Genomic DNA, 27681 nt, shown 5'->3' on the forward strand with positions numbered 1-27681 from the left:
ATATTTATTCAACTCATATTTATAAATGAACAGATAAAGTTAAGTGCGTTGGTGTGGAAGCAATGTTTGAAAAGACATTATCAAAATTATTTGTCTATTTTCTGTTTCAATGTACCATCTTAAGACTCCAATATCTTAAATAGAGGATTAAATTTCAACTTTTGCCACTTATTTTCAGTTCTATTTAATTGTATTGTACCAATGTTGTCTCCGATGATGAAAATGTTTTACAACAGTGAATCCTTCCTTCAGCAGGTCTGCTGCTTCAGGGTAATTCCTAATGTCAAGTCGTCATTCAAATATACAAGTGGTATAAAGAATATTTTTTGACATTTTAAAAATAATGTCAGACTTTTTCTCACAGTCAACATTCCACCTTTTTCTCATTACATCACATTTACAGGCATACTTGGAATTTTCAAGTGCCGATAGGGTTTACGTTTGACCACAAGTGTTTTTACAAAATCCAAATACACACACACAAAACTTAGTGGTAGTTATCTTTTTTTTTAATTAATGAAAGAAAATATTGCATTATAATGTTTTAGAGAGGATTTTGCCATGGCATTTAGTCAATGGTTACCATGAACAGGCAATTCATTATGGTTGAAATATGAGTAGCAGACAATGATATATTGTTTTGTATAGGGGAACTTATAAACATCGAATTAAGAAACTAAAACCTTTTCTATAAGACATTCAAGAAAGATTTGAGCAGTTTCATTTTTTCAGGTACTTTTAAACTGATGCTCAAGTTGTGTTCATTCCGAATGCATGAGAGCATTTTAGGAGTATGAACAGGTATATAAAAATATTCACAAACATTCAACAACATTTATGAGAATTTACAAAGTTTTCTTCAAAGACATAAAAGAGAAGAAATAGTAGAAAATATTTTCTGAGACCTCCTTCACTGCGGTAAGATAAATTTCTCAGTTTGATAATTTTCGATATGTGAAATCAAAATAATTTCCTCTACTACAGACACTAGAGCCAAGACTATTGATTTACCAGATTAAAATCAATACTGTTCAATGGAAAATAGTGTTCTGATATGAAAATATTCATAGAGGTTAAGGTAACTTCATGGAGAATAAATTGGGATCTAAAAAGAAGATATGGTTGAGATATAAAAAGACAATAATACTGATGGTAAGATTGATGACTTGTGTAACAGAGATGGTTACTAATGAAATAATGAAAAATATGCTCCCTTCACATCATTAATTTATCAAACACAATTGACCCTTCATAAATATCAGAGCTTCCAATTATCAGCATTGGCCAAAGTCCTTACATAATCATGCCTTAACTGCATAACAGACCTACATTTAGTTGTCTATTGTAGGTCACTAAGTAAAATGCAAATATTTATATGAACATGGAAGTGGGTGGACAGCACCAAATTTGAATGCAGTCCTGAGGAGGTGCAGGGAAGCCTTGGGGTTAAAGTATTGCCAGCTGAATTACACAAAGCAGCAACCAACCAGGTTTTATTTGTTGTAGTAGATGTAGAAAACCTATTATTACACTGAACAAGTTCCTATTGATTATGAGGGCAAACATATATTGAGAAGTATTCTTGATTGTGATGATGGCAACAAATGTTAATCTTAAAAAATAAATACATTAAAGCGGTCACAACTATAGGAAACATAAATGGAATTCACAAATGATTATTTACACAAATTACCAATTAAAACTATTATGGTACTTCACCTATTATACAATTGGAATAAATGAGGATTTGAGGATTTCTCCAGAATATGCATTTCTAAATTCTCCAAATTTTGTAAGGAGTGAAACAAACATTTACTTGGTTTTTCAGTAATTAGTAACAATTATAAAATAACAAAATCAGCAATTCCAAGATGGGTTTTCAATGCAATAAAATACTTTATCCCCCTAATCTTAGCAATTATTTGTCTTAATCACACCCTTGGGAAGTTTTAGAGGAAACTTCAGAAGTCAGAATGATGAATTGCATATGGTAACTCTGGTTTACAGTAAGTTATAATTTATTTATCATGTTTCAGTCTATGTAACTTCAGTATTATGTTTATGCCAAGGAGTGAAGGAAAAATCAGTATTTCTTCTTGTTATTCCCAATTTCATGATTAGATTAAAATGTATTAAATGCAAAAATTACCTTGTACACATGAATTTCTCACACTTGAAAACATTTTTGTTGTAGCTATACACTCACTTTCATACTTAAACAGTCCTTTTCAGATTCAAGTTGTTAGAACTGTGGATTACGAACATGTTACTCTGTTCTCTTTTTTTACAAAGAAAAACATTGCCTACGCAGATTCCAAAAGCTTTTTCTTCTGTGCTAAATAAACAGCACAAAATTATCAATGCAAATTTCACTTCACTGGTTTCTAACGAGATAAAACCATGCAAAGGGACAAAAAACAAGACAAAATGTGCATTCTGACAACCATTAAGTCTATAGGCATGCCATTTGAAACAAATGTTTTCATACATTAACTTAAGACAAATTAATAAACTGAGGGCTGTCAAGTTTGAAATTTTAGATTGCAACATATACAATCATTGGACTTTAGAAACAAACATTAATGACAGCTAAAAAATGTATTAATTACTTTTAAAAACCTCCACTTGTCCAGCTGTTTCATGGTCATCCAAAATTCCTTGACTTTTCCTGGTTTTCCAGATCTGTAGCAACCCTACAAATGGTTTCCTCATTTCGTTTTTAAACTATAATCCTCTCACATTACCTATTAAATTTTGGGGGAGTTCAGGATTGGAATATCACAGCCTTTAAATAATAAAAATTACTATGACCACCCATGCCATGAAAGGAATCACCGTTTCAGACATTTCTTTTCATATACACTTCATGGTTGCAAAAAACGCTAATTAATATATATTCTGGGGCACAAAAGCTCACGCATTACAGAGCATCTCGCCCGAAAAGAGGGAAAATCACAATGTTCAAATGACCAATTCAAACAGAGATGTTGAGCAACTTGCTACCTAGATAGTACTTTTTCTTGGCCACTAATGCATTTTCAGAAACAGACGACAAGATTATTATGATGTACGAATTAAGCATTCAAATTTTGAATTAAATAGAATTTACATCAGCAAAGGATACTCACATATCTAGAAGATCTGATTTTGTAGCTCTTAAAATCTGTATGTAGATGCATTTGCTCACCAACTTCTTTGAAAACTTAGTCATCAAGCTAAAAATAAGAAGACAAAGTAGATAAGTTTAGATATAAAGTACATTAATGTGAATCATTTAAAAATATTATTAATACAATTACATTTCCAGAACCCTAGGTGTGTACTTGGGTTCCACTCAATACTATAAGGGCAATGCACACCAATAAACATAGGTATTTATTCTTAATCCAATTCTATAACATTCAGTGATTAACTTACAGGGAACTACGAAAGACAAAGATACATTTAAATCAATCATAGTGATCTCACCTTCTTCCCCAAAGTAAGAATGCAAATAAAGCTTATGAAATGGATCAATATATTTATATATGTAGTGACCACATATCTCAAAATGTAGATTAAACATTTTTTACATTCAAAAAGAGGTTTGTTAGGATTTGAACACCGAATACCTCATAATGTTCAGTTTATAATGTCAACATGGGCAAATAAAGGCCACTTCCTCTATTTTCATTAAGAATGTCACTGCTACCATTCTAAAATCCAAACTATTCATAACCTCAGAACTTGCAATAAATATCAGTACTAAAGGGTTTTATAATCATATTCTTGTGAAAATAATATATACAGTAAACTCTTGATTATCCATGGTAATGGTGGCATGGTGAAGAAGAGATAATTGAAAAACATGGATAACCAAAATATGCATAAAATATGGTTGTGATATGAACGAATATATATGGAGACTCTCTTTATTCATTCCTCGCAATTGCCATTCCTTAGCAATGGAAGGTACATTTTCAGTTTTTCAGCCATTTTTATTAGGTCGAAATTATAGTTTCACAAGAACACAGACATCATCAAGTGAATAGCATAACATATTTTCTTCAGAAAGGTAAACAAATCATCTAGCCAAGAAAAAACAATTGATTGATTAAGGACAAATATTGACAAATGATTTCTGATGTGGGTTTATATTTTTTTAATGCTACCAATTTAAAAAATGTAGAGCAGATAGCTACGAGTAATTACGTATTTGTAACATTGTTAATCTATATATTTGCTCTTTGTAAAGGAGAACATGATATTCTCAGGTCTATCATAGGGTGAAGAAAATGATAATGGAAAAATACGAATAGCAAAAAATGTTTCATTTAAACATCAAAATACTACTTTTTGACAACTTTTGATTTTGTGAAATTAAAAACTTTAAAGAAAACCGATGCATTTCAAACTTGTATTTTTAGAAGTATATATATTTCAAATTACTTAATTTACTTTATGATTGTAATTTTATTAAAATTTTGAGATGCTAGGATGAGAATAGCATGGACACTCCTCACGTGAATAATCAAGAGCCTGTATTTACGTACAATTTTTCTAGATATTCCATGAAACGGGTCAATCTAAAATAAAAATTCCAAAAAAATATTTCATTTGGCCATTCATTATACATGATAATTATTCTGTAATTAAGTTCTTCCAAAAACCTATCTTTCTTCTAAAAGGACATTCCCTACATATCAGCAATACCATACAGATTTTCTACACAGCTTAGTTTCATCCACATTGTTTTATAAAATTATGCAATCAAAAATATAAGTAAGCAGAACATCCTTATGTTCATATATAAATCATGATGGAAGATGACTGATTAATCATAGTAAGAAAGAATCATTTTCGGTCCTTCATACACTTTAACTACAGTAATTTGAAAGGGATCACCGCTATGGCTTGAAATCTACATTCAGCTATTAGGAATACGATATGAAGACCATATATATACTTTGCTGATGATTTTTCCATTGTTATTTTATAAATCGAACTATGAAGACAAAAAAATCCCTCCATTTTCGCTTACAGTTAAGACGAAGTGTTAATAGATATCCCATTGATTTTAGAATAGTACTCAGAAAAAATCTAACAGAAACGTTGCAAATATTCCAAAGGCTGGAGTTCATGGTAAAAATAAGGGTACACAATGTCATGAGATTACATAGATATGAATATGTATAGACTGGCTTCTGCAATTATCATGATGTTTATGTGAATCAGCTCATTACAATAGGCCAAGAAGGAAACAGAAACATATTTTCACTGCAGAGAAATATCACAAATTTTTAAAAACTTTCAGGAGATGAAATGAAAAATTTGTAAACAATATATGACAAACCCACAGGCTAAAATGTCATTTTTTTATTTTAAGAGAATTCCAGACAGATATCAGCCTTAAGGAAGCCTAAGGATTTATTTTAGGAGAATTTAAATTAAAAAATCCATACATGTATATCAATGTATTCAACAATGTGAAATCAACAGTGTGTAGCTCATTGATAAGTTATCTCGACGGTGATGGAGAGTCCAAGGAATAATACTCCTATCACAAGGGGATCGACATGGTGCGGGGGCTAACATACTGGCTTCCCACCCTGAGGGCACGGGTTCAAATTCTGCTGGTGTTGAATATTTTTCAGAGGTATCTCGATCCCTACTTGAGGTGCTTTGTGGAGGGCACTTTGAGTGAGTACGCCATCCGTCGGATGGGACGTTAAACTGCGGACCCCTTGGTGCCTTTCCTAAAGAGTAGGCTAATGCCGATGCCGGGTTTCTCTCCACCCTTCATCCTTTCCTGTCCATCCCCTATGGTGCAAATGACCTTAGCTGTCGTATATTTAAATACGCTTAAATAATAAATTGCCGTAGCAATATATTATTTAAGCAAGTTTATTTCATATTTAAGTGGATTATTTATCCACTTACCAAATGGGAAATAATTAATCATGTAAAGCAACTATAAGTCAATGACGATCACGGGCGCAGAAAAATAAGAGTTAATTGATCTGTGGGGCCAGGAGTGATAAATCCCTACATTACATCCTGATTTCACCTAATGCCTCCCTGCCGGACCAACTTAGTCTGGATGGTTTACTGTATAAACCTCACTGTAAAAACATAACTATGTCTGTGCATAACTGTGTCAATATACATTATAACTAATACTCTAACTATAGCCACTGGTTGGTTTGTTGAAACAAAAAGAAGATAGATCAGACCACATTAGACAAGCTACAAGATATTACAGGATTCAGGCTCAAATTTGAGATTGCATTATGGAGAAAGGGAAACATTTTTGTTTTCTTAAAAAATAAGAGCAATCATTATAAACAATAATGCTGTACAAACAATAAGATAAATAATCAGGCTATTAAATTATTTTAGAGAAACTATAACAAAATTTTTAACCCACTTATTTAGTGTGAGGTGGATCAAGATCGTACAGTGGCTATCGTACTGGCTTTCCACCCGGAGGGCGTTTCAAATGCCAGCGGTGTTGAAAATTTTTCAGAGGTATCTCGATCCCTACTTGAGGTGCTTTGTGGAGAGCACTTTGAGTGAGTACACTGTCTGTCGGATGGGTCATTAAGCTGCAGACCCCTTGGCGCCTTTCGCAAAGAAGAGGCTAATGCCGATGCTGGGTTTCTCTCCACCCTTCATCCTTTCCTTTCCTTCCCTAATGGTGGAAATGACCTGTCGGTCGCCTCCCCTAAATACTTCTACTACTTATTTAGTCTGGCCTCAACACTGTAATTCTTTATTCCACCTCTGTTTCAACTAAGCCACCAAAAATATTTTAACAATTTATAAATTAATAATGGGATTCTCTCTTGAGGAAAATATATTGATAGGCAAGACATGGTAATCAGAGCAGGTCATAAGACAAACAAGGTGTATATCTTACCAAAGCCAAAACCTCATAGTTAAACAAAAATTTTTTATGATATGGCATTTATGTTTTCATTTGGAATTGGGTTTTTATGCACACATTAATGTCATTAAGAATTTATAATGCAAAATATTGGCTTTTCCTTTTTTTAGCAATAAAAAAGAATAAACAATAAATAATTATCATTCAATTCATAGTCATGATTAGAATTTTTGCAAGTGTTTATGTAAGTGTCCTTAACTGGCCATCCACCACAACTTACTAGCAGGACAATCCTACCTTGACTGAAATATTAGGGGGTTCCTTTTCTCCTTTCCAAAGAGTACATTTACACTAATTATGAAGAATTGAACTCCATATTGACCTTTATATGAATGAATTTTAACCCAACAAGATGATTTACAGAAATTTACTTCTTACGGGCGTAGTAACCCTTAAAAAACACACAGTATGTGCTGCTTGCATTTTAAGATTGCAGATTTATTCCATGTGATATATTTACTATGCAACAACCTGATCATTGCATTTTGGTTTAGGATAGTAATTCCCATGTCTATTATTTAGTCTGTATGGGTGTGTAAATTAGGATTAAACACAAAAAGTAGTGTTAACTCTAGTAAGTTAAAATAACAACTAGTTGGAAAATTTTCTGTAATGCAAGTGATGTGTGTGACTGAATATGACCTTGCCCTTGTCTATTGCAATTTCAGTATAACATTTTTAATTTAAATAATTCGGAAATTCTCTCTTCCTTGAACAACGATTGACATTGACTAAGGATTTACGATAACATCAGAGGAACTTTGATACAGAGAGTGGTTTTTCACAGTGGTTCATTGATGCAACACGTGTGCAAATGTCAAGATAGATGGGAAGGGTAAGATGGATGGAAATAAAAATACTAGACATGGAGGGAGAGGAGAGAGGATTGTTGCGAGAAATCTGAAGAAGGTAGAAATGATGGATTAAGAACATTGTGATAGCCAGTTGTCGAAAACAGAGATAGATGGGAGAATAATACAAAAGGTAAAAAGAATGGGCATGTTGGACAAAAAGAGGGGATTTATAAAGTATGCCAAATTGAATTTGTGTTCACTGTAGTGAAGGGTATCAGGTTGCATCTTGTTAGGTGAGGCTTAGAAATTTAGCTGAGTTCAGTCTTGTGCCCTAAGAAAACCTACCTTTAAATGGCAGATTGCTTAATAAATAAGGCATACATATTTCATATTCCATTCAACTGACTACAGTGTAAGTACAATTTTACCCATTATTTTAGAAACAACATTGTGCATAACTTGCTTTTGTAGTGGCTGGAGTCTCAGTATCTCATGTAAATGACACTAAGTTAAAGCTTTGACAGAAATCTTAAAATTTAAATAACTAATAGTTATCTTTGACTAACAAAGCCTAAAATGAATATGCCCACCCAACATGTATTCAACCCAGCCAAATGAAAGGAACATTAGTTTTGGTGCTATCAGGACGTTTTTTTATCAACTGAAGTCACTTGACTTATTTAGTCCCAAGATCAAGATGCATTTGTGCATTAACAAAACATGAAATACAAATTATAAATTTCATAAATCTCCCATAGAACCTTGAAATAACCAACATAAAAGAAGTAATTTATCAATTTGCAGATGCATGGAACAATGAACATGAGTGATGTCATTATTCTAAAATTATTGAAAGAGCAAAGAGATGGAAGTGATGATGAGGAGAATTTGCAGTGTATAAGTAACATCACAGATAGTCAACTTATTACTGACCCAGCCCTCTTGCTTTAACAGCAGATACCATGCCTGCTGATTTTATATTACTATTGAATGAACTCATAAAGAATTGAGGAAAAGTAGCTTAAGTGGCTTCATAAATGAGACCTTCAAAGGCTTTAAAACTGGTTGTATATGCTGTAATGAACTTGTTGCTGTTTAATTAATGTTTCTTTCATTCAATAGTTTTCTTTTAATACTTTTTATGGTTGTAATGCAAAGCATAGAGGATCTTATATTCTGTCGTTTTAAGTTTTTTTTCTTATTCTGCAAACAGAATAGTAGAAGAAGTAAGACTGAACCTAAGCTAATAATATAATTTGCTAATAATAGAGGAGATATTTAATTTATAATAGTATTATTATCAAAGTAATGTTTAACTTATAAATATATCATATTGTGGCAAGGTAGGACACTTACATAAATGTAAACATACAGTTTTGCAAAAATTATTTTCACAAATAACCCTTCCAGATTATCAGCATTTATGAACATCTGAGGTGGCTTCAATCCTAATTCCCATATATCATCAAGAATCTACTGCATATGTCATTATTTTCAATGATAAAAATAAAATCAATTACTTCATTTCAGTTGGTGGGGAATAAAACAGAAGGAGTAAGGAATATATTTTTTTAACACACTGCAGATCTTATAAATTATTCAATGATTTCAATGTTCCAAGTTTTGGAGTTTCAAAAATGACCTATTAAGATTCGCAGAATGCCAAGTTAAGCATATCTATTAAGTCTTTGGATTTCACAGTAGTAATGATAATAATAAAAGTGTCTCAACGTAATTTTTAAAGAGAAATATTTATTTTGAAGCATTGCAGAACAAAGAGGAATATTTTTCAAGGAAGTAGAGAATGACTATGTTTAAATTTATCAGCACTTGTTTATAATCGAGTTATAGTGTGGTTGAGTAATCTAATAATGAAGACAGCTAAAGACCAATATAAAGGTAACATGCATTGCAACTTCTATTTCCATTAGCCAAGTAAATGTTTATGTACGCATATTTTAAAAAAGAACATCTGAAGTTTTTTTTATTTAATACATTAGAAGCTGCCGAGTCCGAGTTGAGCCGAGATAAGTATAATTTTCCTTAGAAACAATTCCTAATTGAAGATTAAACAGGGATTATTTTGCCAAACAATAATATTTGAAAGTTGCCCTTCCAACTCTCATACTACCTTGATCAAAAAGTTCTAGGAATAACCACCGTGTGGCGCTCCCATCGTTCCGATTTGAGTTCTGTTTTTTTGTTAAATTGGTACATCTGTTGTTGATATTCCCTTTAAATCTTAGTGTCATAACTTGACATTTGCAAAAGTTACGGTCGGTTTTCGGTATGTCCATCAGTGCTTCCTGCGATTTTTCCATTACTTTCTCTCGGCTGCTAAAACGCGTTCCCCGTAATGGTTTTTTAACTCGATTGAACAGAAAGAAGTCACAGGGAGCCAAATCAGGTGAATTCGGTGGCTGTTGGATGGTATTTGTTGCATTTTTCGTCAAAAAATTACGAATAATGATAGCACTGTGCGACGGTGCGTTATCATGGTGCAAAATCCACGAGTTTTCTGCCCACATTTCTGGTCTCTTTCGGCGAATTGCTTCACGCAAACGTCTCATAACGCCCAAATAATACTCTTTGTTTACTGTCTGGCCTTCTGGCAAAAATTCATGATGCACTACACCGTTGTAATCCATGAAAACCGTCAGCATTGCCTTCTTTTTTGACTGAAAACGACGTGGTTTTTTTGGTCTCGGCTCATTTGGTGAACGCCATTCACTTGCCTGGTGTCTGGATTGCGTGTCGTACTCATAAACCCACGTCTCATCTCCAGTAATGATCCTTTTGATGAATGTGGGATCGGATTCAGCCTCGCAAATCATGTCTTTTGCGACGTCAACACGGTCTCTTTTTTGCATGAAATTGAGGTCTTTCGGCACCAACTTTGCTGCTACACGACGGAAACCCAAATCATTAACCACAATGTCTTGGGCGGATCCATAGGCAATGTTCAAGTCCTCCGCTATTTCTCTGATGGTTAATTTGCGGTTATTGACCAACATTTCTTTTACTTTATCAATTTTTTCACCGACTTTCGATGTCGATGGTCTGCCACTGCGTTCATCATCTTCGATTGACTCACGACCACTTCTGAACCGCTCGTGCCACTGGTAAACGACCGTTTTTTTTAGAGAATCGTTGCCGAAACACTTTTCCAACATTTCCAACGTCCGTGCACCACTAAATCCGTTTTTACGCAAAATTTAATACAAGTTCGTTGTTGCAAATTTAAATCCATTTCTGATATTGTAAAAAATCACCAACACACACAGAGATAGATGTACTCTTGGCTACGTAACTTTTGCAAATGTCAAGTTATGACACTAAGATTTAAAGGGAATATCAACAACAGATGTACCAATTTAACAAAAAAAACAGAACTCAAATCGGAACGATGGGAGCGCCACACGGTGGTTATTCCGGGAACTTTTTGATCAAGGTAGTATTTGCCTATCACAGCTGTGATAATTTGTTCCACTTTAGCCCTATGACAAAGGTGGCTTTAAAAAAATTAAAATATAAAAACTAACTAACTTATTGTTTTTTTTATGCCTCTTCAATATATCCAAAACTCAATGTGGGGATAAACTTAGCAGTCATTTTGATGAACACGACACACCATGCCATCTTAAATGGTAAATGATGGTCATCAATTTGGCAAAATTCATGTATACAGATGAGTTGAAACTTAAAAGCTCCTTGAAAAGCATATAACACTGCAAACTATATTTATTAATTAGTTCTTTTTTTATAGAGATAGATACGCTAATGCATAATATAATGCCTCATTGACATGGTAATTTCAAACCCACCATTGCCACAGCACCTCTTTCAATTTCCTGTCACCAAAACATTCGTAGTTAACTCCAGTTTTTTCAAAGAAATGATATTTCTACAACAAAATAATTGTGCATGCAAAATGGCAGCTATTTTGACATTCTAAGTAAACAGCACCACAATAATCAATTTAAGGGTTAGTTTGATGGTCGAGGGTAGAGACCACCAAATACTAAGCTCAAAGGTATGTGAAATTCATACATCAGGGTAGGGGGGCCTGTTTCTTTCCTTGAGCCACCTGCAGTTTCTCAGGAAAATCTGGTACCCACAAATTCCAAAGAAACTGCGGGAGTTGCCGCAACAGTAACTTTTAACGGAGTCATCCACTAATATGCATTTCAATGCAAAAATTTCTGAGTGTAAAAATCATTCCCAAGGCGAATGATTTTTACACTCTGAAATTGCTGCATTGATCTGGTACCCAAAAAAATCACCTCGGGTGAAGCTGGGGGTGTCCAGAAGCATCACCCGGGATCAAATCTGGGTCCTCTAGTCAGTTGCCCAGAGCTATATCACCCGAGTACCATCATGTCCACCATTTTTGGCAACAACAAGACCTGATTTTAATCAATGTGATTTCTATCTACTTCGATGATCTATGTGCATAATTAAAGAAAACTGACCTAAGTACATTTCCGTTCAAGTGAGAGTAAATGGGAAAATTTGAAAATTAGAGAGACAAAAGTTAACAGCTATCTGATAGGCTTCTGCTTACATGTGACTCTGAAATTGGACTTCTCTCAATGTAGAGCATTCCAAACTTATGAATTGCTCGAGCCAAATTCAGTCACTAATGATGAAATATACCTCTCACACATTTCTCAAACTTAACCTCACTGTTGCCATTATTTCCCCCTCAAAAAATGTTATTGGGCCAGGTAATACAAACACGCTAACAGAAGAGTGCTAATTCCAAATATGTTCTGTGCGCTTAATTTTATTTACTTTAGAGGAAGATAAGTTATGTATGACTATTGCAATTAGTTATTTGAATTTGTCCAACACACATTGAGATTTGGCAACACACACTAATGCTCACTTCAAAGTCAAGTGGGGTTGCTCCACTTAGCTTACAGGAATGGGTTTTACATGAATATCCAACAGGCCCCTTTGTTTATTAGTTCTTGATGTATCCTTGGCATTCAAGGAAATATTTGTTGTTTTATGGAATATGTAATCATGCTCCATTTATTATTCTACAATGATTTTTTTAATTTTATGTTCAATGATTATGAGGTAAAAGCTTTGTAAGCATCTGGAGAAATAGGATACTTAAGTACGGTATTAGCTCTTTTCTGAATTTCTTTTAGTTGATTATGCCACAAGTAATTTGTCAATCAAAGTGGCTGTAACAAAAAACAATTTTCCTCATACAAACGTTCAAATGAACATTATATTTGTTACACTAAAGAATGAAAGATTTAATATATTTTTATATATTATGCAGAAATAATCATTTTGGTACTTAAGTTTTTTGGAATTTTGGCCCTTCAACTGAGACATCGACCAAGATCATTCCAGTCCAAAAGATGCGAACTGTGATACACATGGGAAAAATAATTACAACTTCCCCATGGATAACCTAGATGATATAACTGGACAGGTTAGGACAACATTATTCTACTGATAGCCGACATGGGGTAGCCACACATCCTTTTCTTTATAACCAAGATATCCTTATAGGCTGATTAAGTTGGCAAGTTGCTTGTCATTAATTACTCAAAATATTATATTTCCCATGAGGTTCTCCTATATTTCTGAATTCTTTTGTATCAAGCTGACCACACACTGGCTCTTTCCTGCAATAATTATCTTTGGTCACTGAAAAAATCTTATCTGACTGTATGGCACGTTGTTTTCCTTGAAAAAGTGATCTTATTCCTTGTATTCCTTCAAAATTGCCGCATATCATCACATACGTACATATACATACAGATTTCTAATGCTTTTGAGTATCAACAACAGCTTAATAACAGTTATATAATCAGTTTGGCAAATACCACAACTTTCATTAATTAAAAAACCATAAAAAACCTTTTCACTCATTCCCATGCAGATAAGTAGCCCATGATTTATGAGATCACTTTTTGCACATCTGAGATAAGATGAACTGATTTAGAGTATGGAATCATGAAGCACATGATATTGTATTATTAATGCAATTGAGATATGGATTTGTTTTATTATATGAACTGAGCCAAATACTCCACCCTGCATGGATTTGATAGTACAGCCACAATATGTATGCTCATAAATGTCATAAGGAATGATTTGAAAGCTTCAACTCTCACTAATCAAAGTTATAGAATATTTAGAATGTTCAACAAATAACCAACGTGGCATTGAAGCAAAAATTTTCATTACTTTTCCAGTATAAAATGCAGGTGCATACTGCCTGACCTCTCAGTAAAATTAATGCATTTCTTCACAAAAGCGATATATTCACATTTGAAACAATGTCAACTGATGCATTGCTTATTTAAAAAGAATCCTTGTTTGAATGCCATTAAAAAATGATACTACCTTGATCAAAAAGTTCCCGGAATAACCACCGTGTGGCGCTCCCATCGTTCCGATTTGAGTTCTGTTTTTTTTGTTAAATTGGTACATCTGTTGTTGATATTCCCTTTAAATCTTAGTGTCATAACTTGACATTTGCAAAAGTTACGTAGCCAAGAGTACATCTATCTCTGTGTGTGTTGGCGATTTTTTACAATAACAGAAATGGATTTAAATTTGCAACAACGAACTTGTATTAAATTTTGCGTAAAAACGGATTTAGTGGTGCACGGACGTTGGAAATGTTGGAAAAGTGTTTCGGCAACGATTCTCTAAAAAAAACGGTCGTTTACCAGTGGCACGAGCGGTTCAGAAGTGGTCGTGAGTCAATCGAAGATGATGAACGCAGTGGCAGACCATCGACATCGAAAGTCGGTGAAAAAATTGATAAAGTAAAAGAAATGTTGGTCAATAACCGCAAATTAACCATCAGAGAAATAGCGGAGGACTTGAACATTGCCTATGGATCCGCCCAAGACATTGTGGTTAATGATTTGGGTTTCCGTCGTGTAGCAGCAAAGTTGGTGCCGAAAGACCTCAATTTCATGCAAAAAAGAGACCGTGTTGACGTCGCAAAAGACATGATTTGCGAGGCTGAATCCGATCCCACATTCATCAAAAGGATCATTACTGGAGATGAGACGTGGGTTTATGAGTACGACACGCAATCCAGACATCAGGCAAGTGAATGGCGTTCACCAAATGAGCCGAGACCAAAAAAACCACGTCGTTTTCAGTCAAAAAAGAAGGCAATGCTGACGGTTTTCATGGATTACAACGGTGTAGTGCATCATGAATTTTTGCCAGAAGGCCAGACAGTAAACAAAGAGTATTATTTGGGCGTTATGAGACGTTTGCGTGAAGCAATTCGCCGAAAGAGACCAGAAATGTGGGCAGAAAACTCGTGGATTTTGCACCATGATAACGCACCGTCGCACAGTGCTATCATTATTCGTAATTTTTTGACGAAAAATGCAACAAATACCATCCAACAGCCACCGAATTCATCTGATTTGGCTCCCTGTGACTTCTTTCTGTTCAATCGAGTTAAAAAACCATTACGGGGAACGCGTTTTAGCAGCCGAGAGAAAGTAATGGAAAAATCGCAGGAAGCACTGATGGACATACCGAAAACCGACCGTAACTTTTGCAAATGTCAAGTTATGACACTAAGATTTAAAGGGAATATCAACAACAGATGTACCAATTTAACAAAAAAAACAGAACTCAAATCGGAACGATGGGAGCGCCACACGGTGGTTATTCCGGGAACTTTTTGATCAAGGTAGTATACTGACTGATATTGTCACACCAGCTTTATAAATGTTCCAAACTTTATCCAAATAATGCTTCAATTAGTAATAAAAATCACATAAGTACATGTACAGCAAACTCCTGATTATCCATGATGCTTGATGATGCACATAACTGAAAAACTCAAGTTTACTGAAATATGAGAAAAATACGATATAACAGAGAAAATACAGAAACTCTTCTTTTCCAATCTTCGTAATTACCCTTTCTTAGAATGGTAGGCACATTTTTTCAATTTTTCAGCCTTTTTTATAAGGATGGAATTATAGATTTAAAAGAACACAGACCTAACATCAAGTGAATAGCAGAACTTAACTTCAACAGAAAGCTAAACCAATCAATCATGTAACCAGAAAAAACAAATGAATGGCAAAGGATGAATATTGTCGAAGGATCACTCATACAGATTCATATTCATCATATGATAAATAATAAAATTATGCACTGTAGAGTTAATTATGTGTTTGCTGCATAGTAAAGGTTTGAATTTGCTCCCTGAAGGATAATATGGAATTCTCAGGGGTAATAATGCAAATGAAATAATAATGGGAAACTAAGGATAATACAAAAATGTTTAAGTTAAAATATTAACTATTATTGACAACTTTTGATTTTGTGAAAGTAAAAACTCACTAAACCCTGGTATTTCTAAGTTGCACTGTTGGAAGAGAATAGCACATACACTCAGCAAAATGGCCAATTTATAGTTTACGTTAAGAAATATAGAACACCACTTAAGGTATCCAAAGAAAATTTTCAGAGCGATCTTTCTCCCTTGTAACATTGTTATCATGAAATGAGTAATGGAGTTAATTTTGAATTGGCTTCATAACAATTTTATGCAAAGCAAATTATATTATACATCAACTGTCATAGGGGTAATTTATTCTGTACTAAAGAAAAATGAAATTTTGATGATGAAATCCATCTAACACAACAGAATAGCAAAGAATTATAACATACAATGGACAGAAATATAAGTGAAAAGATTAAATGAATTCAAAAACATTCTTCAAAAAAAAAACTTTGTTTCATCTATTACTGACATTCATCCTCTCATGCGATCAAATTAGTAGTATTTTAATCACAGAATGAACTGAAGAGTCCAAAACCTTTTGATTGGCTAAGTTAGAGAATCTTCTGTGCATTAAAAACCTCAAGTTTCAGAAAATATTAAAACCTAATATTTCAGAAAATATTATCATTTTGCAAAAACACTAACTTCAGAGACTTGACATCAGCTACCAACATTAAATTTTTACACCTATATTCAATATAATATTTCTTTTACGATGTATAACTGCAAAGTAAAGTTACTGAACACAAAACAGAGAAAGAAAGAACAGACCGAGAAGAAAAAACAAAAAGTTAATGTTGCACAAAAATTGACTGAACCACAAATGAGTTATTTGCCTAACATTGTGAATTGGAGTAATTATACAGGTACCTGTAAAAGCACTAATAGACTGTGAAGAATGACTAGCACCTAGAGAATGATCAATTTTTGCTCAATGATTAACTTGTTTTTCATCATGCATAGTCAAGTGCATATTCAAGTTTGACTGTAAACACTGTGTTGATTAGGGAAGATTAAAAGCGAAGATAAAAAGAATGCAATGAAAAGAAACAATGATTAATTAGTGGATAACATCGAAGATCTTTGTCAAGCAAAATCAACTTTTTGCTCATAACAATGACAATGGCAAAATTTTTTCGAGTATCATTAGAAATGAAAATTTCTAGTTTTCTGGGATGAGATTCATTATTTTACAAGGGTTAATAGCATTGACATGTTCAATTGAGGTTCCCATGTGACTTTAATCCCAAAGCAACAATTACAATTTCAGTGTAAAAATCATTCACCTTGACGGGGACCCAGATCCCTCGATCTGTGTTCAAATCCCAGCCAAGGCGAATAATTTTTACTCTCTGAAATTGTTGCATTGAAATGCACATTAGCGGATGACTCCATTAAAAGTTACTGTTGCAGCATCTCCCGCAGTTTCTTTGGAATTTGTCAAGGTATAAACAGTGTTTAAAAGTTGGCTTTAACCTCATGGACTGTGGCGCGTCGCACACGACTACAAATGCCTGTGACATTGTATGTACAGTATTTCGCCACAACATCTTGTACCTTGAAAAGCCCCAAAATTTCACAGTTTAAAAGGACGCCTCAATAGCTTAACTGGCTAAAGCACTCGACCAATTATTGAGGGATCTGGGTTCGAATCCTAGTCAAGGGGAATGATTTTCACACACTGAAATTGTTGCATTGAAATGAACATTAGTGGATGACTCCATTAAAAGTTACTGTTGCGGTATCTCCCGCATTTTCAGGAACTGTAAAATTTTACTTTTTGCTTAGCAACACACAGGAAATATGCTATGACCTTTCCTTTTATAACTTAGCAGATACTAGAAATTAACAACCAAGGAGTATGTACATATTTTCTAACCAATGAAACATTTTGTTCAGCACAAAAAATGGCATTTTCACTACCCCTACACAGGGAATCTGGAAAGTAGTTTATCCCAGTAATCTTTCCAGCAATCACCGTATATGGGATGATACATTGTGTTTGGTTCTCTGGCTATTTCCTAAGCACTCACGCTGAGCAATGTGCCAGAACAAAAGCATAAATCTACAGCAGTGTGCATCAAGGTCTTCAGAGGAGGCTCTAGAAGTTGTGAATAAAGATATTGTTATAATAGGAGAGCTACCTGGGAGCATAATGTCAGCTTAAAAAATTCCAACTACAGTGGTACTTATGAACCACTTTTTTTGCACTTTTTCCAATTGTTCTCTAAATAAGAACTTAATCTCGAGATAATGTGAAGCTTTCCTACTGTAGCATATCACAGGCTACTTAATGTGAGTAAAAATGTAAAATTTTTCATATGCACACACTTTAAATGTCATTGAATGCACAGAGCATGAGCATTTCCCACAGCACACATCACTAATCAAAGGTTCATTTTCAAAATGAGGCCAAAGAAAACTAAGAGAGAAGAGGATAAGAATATTACAATAAAAGTTATGAGACTATGAAAACATGAGAAAGAAGTTAAACAAATTATCTGAAAAATCCATTGTTTTATCTCATAGAAATAGTTTTGGGAGAAATGGTAACTTTACTTCTAGTCTGGATCAAGAACATGCCAATGAAAGGAGTGTGTATCCCAGCAAATGAGTGTGTATCCCAGCAAATGATGTTTGCAGGTTTAAGTTCTTTACTAAGGCCTTGCAGAAAACTTCCCATCCATTGGAAGTAGCAAAGACATCGGTGAAGAGGTTTAAGTTAACAAAGGATCGTTTGAGAAGTCTAAGAATGAAACTGGTATCCAGAGCATTGTTAGACATGGAAACTGTTCTCTCAATGTTGAGAATGAGGGAGCTGACAAATCTCAAGGAATTTCAGGAACTGATAGCACCTTGAATACAGACCAGAATAAGTTTTCAAATGTGATGAGATGGCTTTTCTTGAAAAATGTACTAAAAGAACATTCATCGATTAAGGAATAAATGATACTGACAGAACACAAGTCCATGAAGGAGTGATAAACTATGCTTTTGGGACTAATACCAGTGGTGACCTGAGCATAACCTCTGTTGCTTAATCACGCTGAAAATTCTTGGTTCTTTAATAAATGAAGAATGTTATGCTAATAGGCACAAACTTTAAGGGTTTTGTGAAGAGCCTGGGTAACCACTTACTGGATGACAGAGGTCTTTGTTCACATCATACAATGGATTTATGAATGAATTAACCATCAGGGACCACTTACTGGATGACAGAGGTCTTTGTTCACATCATACAATGGATTTATGAATGAATTAACCATCAGGGAACTCTAGAAGAAACAGTCTTCCATGTTTGTGTCTCCTTAGTTAGACATGGGAAGGACGATCTATAAGAACATCATAAATTGCCGAAACTAATGCAACTGCCATAAATACAGCATTCAATGAAGTCAATGCAGCATGCATGGTGGAGTTGACAAAGAAATACTATATTGAGCTTACCACTGAAGAGCTTCAGGAGTAAGGAAGAGAGCAAAAAAACAAACAGAAAAAGAATGCATCTTAAGAGTATGAAACGGCATACAAAATATCACAACAAAAGGGACCAACTGCATAAAAACTCTTAAAACATGCAATGTAAAAAATCTTGCAGCACTGGGGAGAATTTGAAGAATTGATCGACCAAGGTTATCTACATCAAACTATTGTTTCCAAAGCAACATATAACTTCAATGAAAATCACTTTAAAAACATGTTACAGAGATGACAAAGAAGTATTGACAATAACTGTTCAAAAACCAATAATAAGTAAATTGATTTTTTACGTAGTAGAAGATGATGTACATAAAAGCAAGTAAAATGAATGCTTTCACATGCACAAATATGTATAACATAATTGTAAAAAAAGTAATTGTTATTTTTTCAAAAGTTCTATAAATAAGAATTGATTGATTTATCGAAATGTAAAATGTGTGATTAGGTTGAAATATGGACGGAGGACAAGAACAAATTATGTTTATAAGTAGTAGTATGTTTATATGTTGTCTCTATCCTTGAAGTTTTTGTCCACCTTGAAAGGAGGATGAATTCTCCAGTGTAGTAAAAATAATTGTTGTTCATCCTCGGCAATTGACACATGGAATTTTTCAGGGTTTTCTCATCTTTAGATGGCAACAATGGTTTTACTACAGTAGCCCAAACAAATGGAAGTCATGTTCAGTCAAGAAGCATTATGGAGCTAAGTATATGGCTGTACAGAGGAGGAGAGAAGACTTTCCAATCAATTTTTTTTCTTATCAGGTGTGTAGTGACTAATTTGGGGTCTTGGTTTGTCATACAAAAGAAGAATATCCTCCACAGATATTTATGTGCCAGCTCGCTAAAGGCAATCTTTAAGGCTTTAGAGGATGTTGCCATATTGAGAGAATTTATAGTGCACCCTTGACTCAAACGAAATCAGTCCAGAAACAACCTCCACAACCCAAAAGACTGTGTCATAACTTTTCCTGCCAATCGCATAGTTTTGAACTTATTCTTCCTCAGTGACACATGATGCCATTCCATCAACTGCTTCTTGGACTCCAGTTCAAAACAATAAACCCATCTTGTCTTCTGTCACAATTTTTGCCAAAACACTTCCCATTCTTCATTGGAATGTGGCAACAGATGAGGTCATTTTTCCACTTAGCATCTTTATTCTGGTCAGTCAACCTTTTTGGTGCCCACCATGCAAACATTTTTGAGTAGCTCAATGTATCATCAGTAGACAATTCATGTTGCGACCTCGTGAACATCATGAATGATCTCATCTACTCGCTGAATATTATATAGTCACTGCAAATACCAGCTGCTCCATTTAACATCAGTCAATTGTATTTGCCCTTTACCTTCTGCAGAGCAATGAACCCATCTTATAATAAGGCTGGCATACACTGCTGCATACCCATAAATCCTCCTCAGCCTTTTGCATTAGAGTGCTTTACAATATGACACTGTCTTATACGTGCAGTGTTGCCACCTGCTGACTTTGGAAGCTGTTATTGTAGTCTATTGCAGACTATTTCTGTCTATATTTGCTGCAGAAAGTTAGTCAGAGGTTTTCCACAAAATTCAAAATTTTCAATTACCAATATATTTCAGTAGAAGAAAAATAGGAGGCATTAATGATTGACTTTCATGACTGACTCATAAATGGAGTGATAATAATGAGGTGAAGAATTCTCTACTATGATTATTAGAAGTTGACAGAATAAAATACATTCATGATAAGTGACAGAAAAGTAGCAATTAGATGATTTGGGTGCATTGCATTAAAATTTTGAGGATAAGAAAAGATGCTTCTATGATCCTCGGGTATCAGACAGAAAAGAAAATGTAACAAATCCATAATGTAGAGCAGATCAAGTAGTGTTCCTATATTCACTTGGCTGTAATCATGGAAAAGGTCAATTCCTATCACTCAGCTATTGACATCTATGAACAAGACAGTACGGGCTTGTCTATTGATATCAATTAATAAGGCATAGTAACGGCATCACTCATTAATACAACATGAAAAATTCACTGATACACTATAAAAAGAAATTGTGCATCTATGGATGACATTGAATCGGTAGAACATTTTGAACATCTGAAAGCAGGAGAGCATTTTAAATCTTACCGCAAAAGATAGTTCAGTCTAAGCCAATTAACTTCAGGGCAAACAGTCCACAGGTTTGCTTAAAATATCAGTAATTACAGCAAGTTCATAAGAAACTATTTCAGATCAAAGGAAAATAATATTGGGTTCTGATTTGCCTAACTGAGTTGCTGTAAATTTATGAAGCTAATACTTTCTAGGTGAATACATCTACGTTTTTTACTGATACGCCAGCTTTAGAAGACTTGACATTTACAGCCAATTTATTCAATTTAAGCTAAATGATAATGAAATTAGGATTCTTATGAATCACTGATAAAATCCAATGGGAAGACATTCGTTCCTCTTGGAAGCAAGAAATTGGTTAAGGATATATTCGGGTTGAGTTGTTTATTAACAGAAAGACTATACATGCATTCATCATCACCATCAGTATTTCAATTCTAAGATTGGCTTATGGCAGCCATCCATTCTTCTCTGTTCAGTATTAATTCCCTCTCATGCACTGACAGTTTTTCTGTTTACTTCATTCTTAATATGTCCTAAGTACTTATCTCAGTATTGGTGCTCCTTGATGGATCTTAACTTAAATTTTCCCTCCTATGTTGTCTCTAACTAATCTATCATGCCTCAAATATGTCCAGCAACTCTAGTTCTTTGCCATTGTGCTCCCCATATGGTCCATCACTCTTGAGCTCATGTTATATAACACTATTGACGCAGACTAAAAGTTTTCAATAACACTACCGTTTTTGATTATTATTACTACATTTCGTATAAAACATGCAGGCAAGTTTCAATAGAAAAGGAGGAAACCATATTGTTAGGAAGTATTTGTGAGAAGTAATCATCATACAGCCATTGTAAGGCTAAGGTAGCCAAACATTTCCTTTAAACAGGAAAATAAACTTGATGGATCTTCTGTATTCTCTCTTCCAGCTAAAATAAGGAAGGACTAGGGTTAAATGTTGTAAAAAAACTTACTTTTGAAAATACCATTTAATTCATCATTTCAGGCATTTAATAACCTAACCTAGACAATGTTTTAACATGTCAATACATTTTTTTCTTTGATTCATAAACCATCAACATGGAAAATCTTATTTTCAATGTACTTTGAATGACAATATTTTAACTATGAAATTCCAGCTTTGCTTCTGGTAAATGAAATTTGCTGAAATGGTTACTCTGTTTCATAAAATCCTTTTCTCACTTTCAGATGCTTTTAATTCACACAATTGATCACAACAGGAACAGGTTAGATATTCAATAACAGAGCTCCAATAAGTAATTATAAGCTTAATTTCTTATTAAAAAATACCCTAATTACCTGAATATAGATGTAAAAGGTTTTAGTGCCCTAACATCCCCTTGCCTCTATCCCTACGGTGTCTTGTAAATTATAACATATTGTAAGATGTAAATTAGAGCCTACTTAACTGTGAAGCATAGTCACACAGGCCATAATTAATTTAGATCTATGACAAAGTTAAATTTTGGAATCAGAAGTTAAAACACCAACTATTAATAAATTACAATGGGAATACCGGCTGTTCTGATGAATCAAATATGACTATAATAATACCTGCACAAAATGCAAACTTTTTGGATTAAACCTAATCATGTGGTATGCCTTGCTTATTCATGTATTCCTGTGTAAGGAGTACTGTTAAATGGAATGCCGTACCATTTAAAACTAGGGATACTAAGAGATCTTACTCTTAGTACTTAAATAGTGCATATTAACAATGTAAAAGGTTGACTATTATGCTTCCATTAGGTTATGTTAGGTTTACAATCAATTTCAGTAATGTCAAAATCACATAACTTCATGAGCCTAAAAACATTTAATCTGGCATTACTGTCATCTTTTGAAAAATCAAATCTAAACGTATCACACAAAATTTACTTTTTTTACTAGGAGAGAGAATGTTGATGTACTATGAGCTTTAACACCAAGAGCCAACACATGCATATACAAAACAAATATAAAATAGGGCAGGCCCATACATCTTGGATCATGTATTTTATCATTTCATATAAGACAATAACAATGCAAGATTTTCAGAAGGGAAAAATTATTGAATTGGGGGAGGTCCTTGGCTTTGAACATCCAACTACATTTATCCCACTTTTACCATTGGAAATCAACCATTTTCCAAAAGCTCACATCATGAACTTTTAGTTTGTATCCTAATTTAATTCAATATTTCATAACAAAAAAGTGAATATTTCTGGGGTTCTATTAAATCTCCAGGCAGGCCATTATTTGAGCATGTTAAAATCCTTCCTCACTGCCATATATCCTACATTGTTTTTGCCTAGTGGAATAAAATTCTCTATCCTTAAACAGAGAAAAGATCTATCTTCATGATAAAAAACTAACTTGTTCTATCCATAGTCCTGACCATTCTGCTTCCCAAATTTAGAATTAACTTTCAAAATCAATTAAATCTATTATTTCTTCCACTACATTTAAAATGGAAATTTGTGAACTGTTATAAGGCAAGTTGTATTTCTAGGTGGGTGAGTTCTTTAATGAAGAGCTCAAAATGTGGATCTTCAGCTACCAGGAACGGCAATATTGTTTATTATCTTCTTGACTCTTTATCTTCATATTTCATATGAGTATTTTTTCCTTTGGTTCCATGTCAATAGTCCAATACTGAAAAGTTTTCTGTCTTCTGACCATTTTGAACGGTGAAGAATAATTATTACCATTTTATGGAGCATCACTACATAATCTGATTCAGTAGAATCAAAATGAGAAGTATAACTAGTTGTTTTGAGTTCCCACAAGATATACCTTTGATATTTCATCCAATGGATCAAGGGACATTGATTTTTCGCAAGGGTTATTAGAAATCAATGTTTTCAATGAATTGCATGGCTACTAGAAACACGTTAACTTCCCAGCCACTAAAATAAAATTCCACTTCCAATAAAATTATTCAAAACAAAAAATTCAAATAAATGCTCTCAAAAGTTTCCTTTGTCAACAGTGGATTAACTCAGTTATCTCTACATTCGTCCATAGAACCCTGCATTGGCAATTGGAAATCAACAGCCACCAGGTAAGTCATGTTGCTAAATAAAAAAATAGCAGTAATAATATATTTTATCAACATCAACAATTTATACATTTAAAAATATTAAACTGTGAATGGTAACTTTTAAGTATTTCAGACAACAGTGTTGACAGTGTATGGTGCACATTGGATGTGAAATTTGCTAAAGAAAACTAGGGCTGATTTTTACCAAGCTCTCATAAATTTACATGAAAACTTGGAAAGACTAATTAACCTATAATATGAAAATGATAATCATATGAAAAAAAGATGAAGTATATGGGATTAAACCATTAAAAAATAGCTACGTACACATTACCCAAGTTTTGATATACTCTTGTGTTAATTGAAAATTATTTTTTATTGAAATTGAATACTAAGACATATAAGTAGTAGTTGGCCAGGCCTTCAAAGACAGAAAAGAATAGTTGAGGAAAACACTCTATGGGGTTAATGTGCCAATTCCTGAATAGCACATTTCACCTAATCTGGTGTATTCCTTGGCTCCTCATTTAACATACATTAGTGAAGGTTTTATGTTTAAGATTACTTGCAAAGTAAAAAGCTGCAGTAGAGAACAATGTTTCCACTCTCATCATCATTTTCCAATAAAATTGTTAACAATACATTATTTAATTTCTTATCCAAGTAGTTTTTTTAAGAATTACATTTTATTTTTGGATTTCAGCATTTCAATTATGGCATGCCCATCTAATACACAAGACAGCGAAAAAACTTTAATTAATCTACTAAAAAAATTTTATTTTAAATTTTTTTTGGCTCAAGCAGATTTATTCTATGCGGCCATACATCAATAACAGAGGGAGAATGAGCAATACTGTAATGAATTGACATTGTTATTTGAAATCATCATAATGGTATATCAAACTATAGATTGGTTTATAGCAGCCCTCCTGACTTGTCCAGTTCCCTGTCAATCTCTTTATTCCCTCATAGCCTTGCCATCTAGCATTCCTTCATCCTTGCACCAACATCCTAAGTCTCACACTAATAGTAAAGTACGATATAGCTTTAAACTAATCACTTCCTCTGCTTGAGTAAGGCAGCAAAATCTAAGTGGCAATGGACAACAGCTCAACTAAGAAAGCTCATAGAGGCAAAAAGAGAATATATGATCCATAAAATGAAACGGAAAAAAACTTAACAATAGTAGCAGAGGAAACTGTTACAAGAGTGAAAGAGGTCAAGGATTCATAGTTAGAAACCTGCTTCAAGTAAATCAATGACAATATGAAGGAGGGAAAACAGCATAGATATTGCTGTTGAAACGAAACAGAAAAACCATATTAAAATGGTGAAAAGACAATTCAAAGAGAGAAAAAACAATACATCACAACATCCAAGATGCTAACGGTTAGTTACTTATAGAAGATGAAGGCATTGGGAAAAGGAGGAAGGAATAATTTGAATTCCTCTACCAAGGGTCAAAACTTCTTGGAGGCTTATCTAAAGAAGTAATCTTGATAGAAGAAGATGAACAAGACCTGCATATACTGAGAACAAAATTCAACAGAACCATGAAAAACTTATAGAACAATGAAGTAAAAGAAGTTGACAAAATGAACTAAGCAATAATCAAGGCAATCTGAATTAAAACGAAGGATACCCTAAAGGAACTATCAATAATAGCTAAAACAATGGAAAACCATAGATGAACTTTGATAAGAATGAGATGACTGCAACAATGAAGAAACCAAAAATAGATAAATACAATAAACACAGCACATTGAGTCTACTTTCTTACACATTGAAAATATTTAGACAAGTAGCTGAAGAATAGAAGGATAATAGAAGAAAGCATTGTGGGAAATCAATTTGGACTCGGGGAAAACCGAGGGACAAATGAGAGAATACCCATCTAGATGGCACTAGCTGATAAACGGCACGCGCAAACAAAAGCAATTATATGAGGCATTTGTGGACTTAGAGAAGGAATTCAACAAGGATGAATGGAACAAAGATTTTAGATACCAGGAGAACCTGGATTGGACCACAACGATCAGGATAATCTATCATCTCTACAAGAATCAGGAAACAACCATGCAAATGCCAAACTGAAGGAAGAATAAAAAATGACTTATATGAAACTCACGGGCGTTTTGGGTCAGAAGGACCATCAGCTGGAGAATAAACTGATTCATCTTCAACTGATGAAGGAGTCAGGCTAGTTTTGTTTGCATAACTCCAAAAACCTTTATCCTGATTCAATTCTTTAAACCATGTCTTTCTAATGTATTTCCTTTCCGCCCTTCTACAATGCTTGCATCTCAGTCCCCTAGTATTTATCTTTTTATTAGAGGGCTGATATTGTAATACCCTACCTCCATTGCATCATCATAGCAGTTGTCGGTATGCAAACTTTTACCACTATGGTAACTGTGGGTTTAGTTTCTATATTCACAACCATAATCCTTTAATTTTTTTACAGGAAGCTCATCACATGCACTGCAACACTTCACAATATTATGCCCACTCCCCCAGCAATTCCATGCATGGATCCTGCATGAAAGATCCTAAAAATGACACTCCAAATTATTTTCCCTTGCGTATTTTAGTTCACTTACAAACAAGATTTTGAACCTCATCCTACACAACTCCACCTTTATATTTGCTAAGCTACCATATCTCAGGAGTAACTGGACATTTCAAGTTCCAACCCTAGGTTGATTGACACATAATGGTGATGTACTCTCTGGGATTAGTTTACTTCTAGAATATTTTAAGTTTAGAGGGTTCCATCATGTCTGTTAATCAATTCAATAAAGAGAAATTGGCTGACCTGCTACTACTTGGAACGGTAATGTTGTGGTTCCTGTTACCTTAATTGATATGAGAAATATTTTAAATAAATAAATGTGGAAAAGCCAAGTGGTTTAATTTTAAGTTCAATATGAAGAATTTCCACCAAGTGATGCCAAAAACTGTTTTATTTATGATGGACATGATTTAATGCCCAGGGATATAACCACGGAATACCAGGCAATCTAACA

The 27681-nt window shown here is 33.9% G+C and overlaps 1 protein-coding gene across 2 annotated transcripts in view; it reads right to left on the minus strand.

Annotated features, from left to right (window-relative positions):
* The window catches only part of LOC139694831 (serine/threonine-protein phosphatase 1 regulatory subunit 10-like), a 68201-nt gene that overhangs the window by 34177 nt on the left and 6343 nt on the right, over window positions 1-27681 (minus strand). For both annotated transcript variants that reach the window (XM_071593354.1, XM_071593345.1), the window contains exon 4: window positions 3129-3215. In XM_071593354.1, coding sequence (XP_071449455.1) covers window positions 3129-3215 — 87 coding nt within the window. The remainder of the gene's footprint in view (window positions 1-3128; window positions 3216-27681) is intronic.

The sequence above is a fragment of the Hetaerina americana genome, unplaced genomic scaffold (assembly GCF_022747635.1).
Source record: "Hetaerina americana unplaced genomic scaffold, ioHetAmer1.1.p SCAF_1, whole genome shotgun sequence".
NCBI lineage: Eukaryota > Metazoa > Arthropoda > Insecta > Odonata > Calopterygidae > Hetaerina > Hetaerina americana.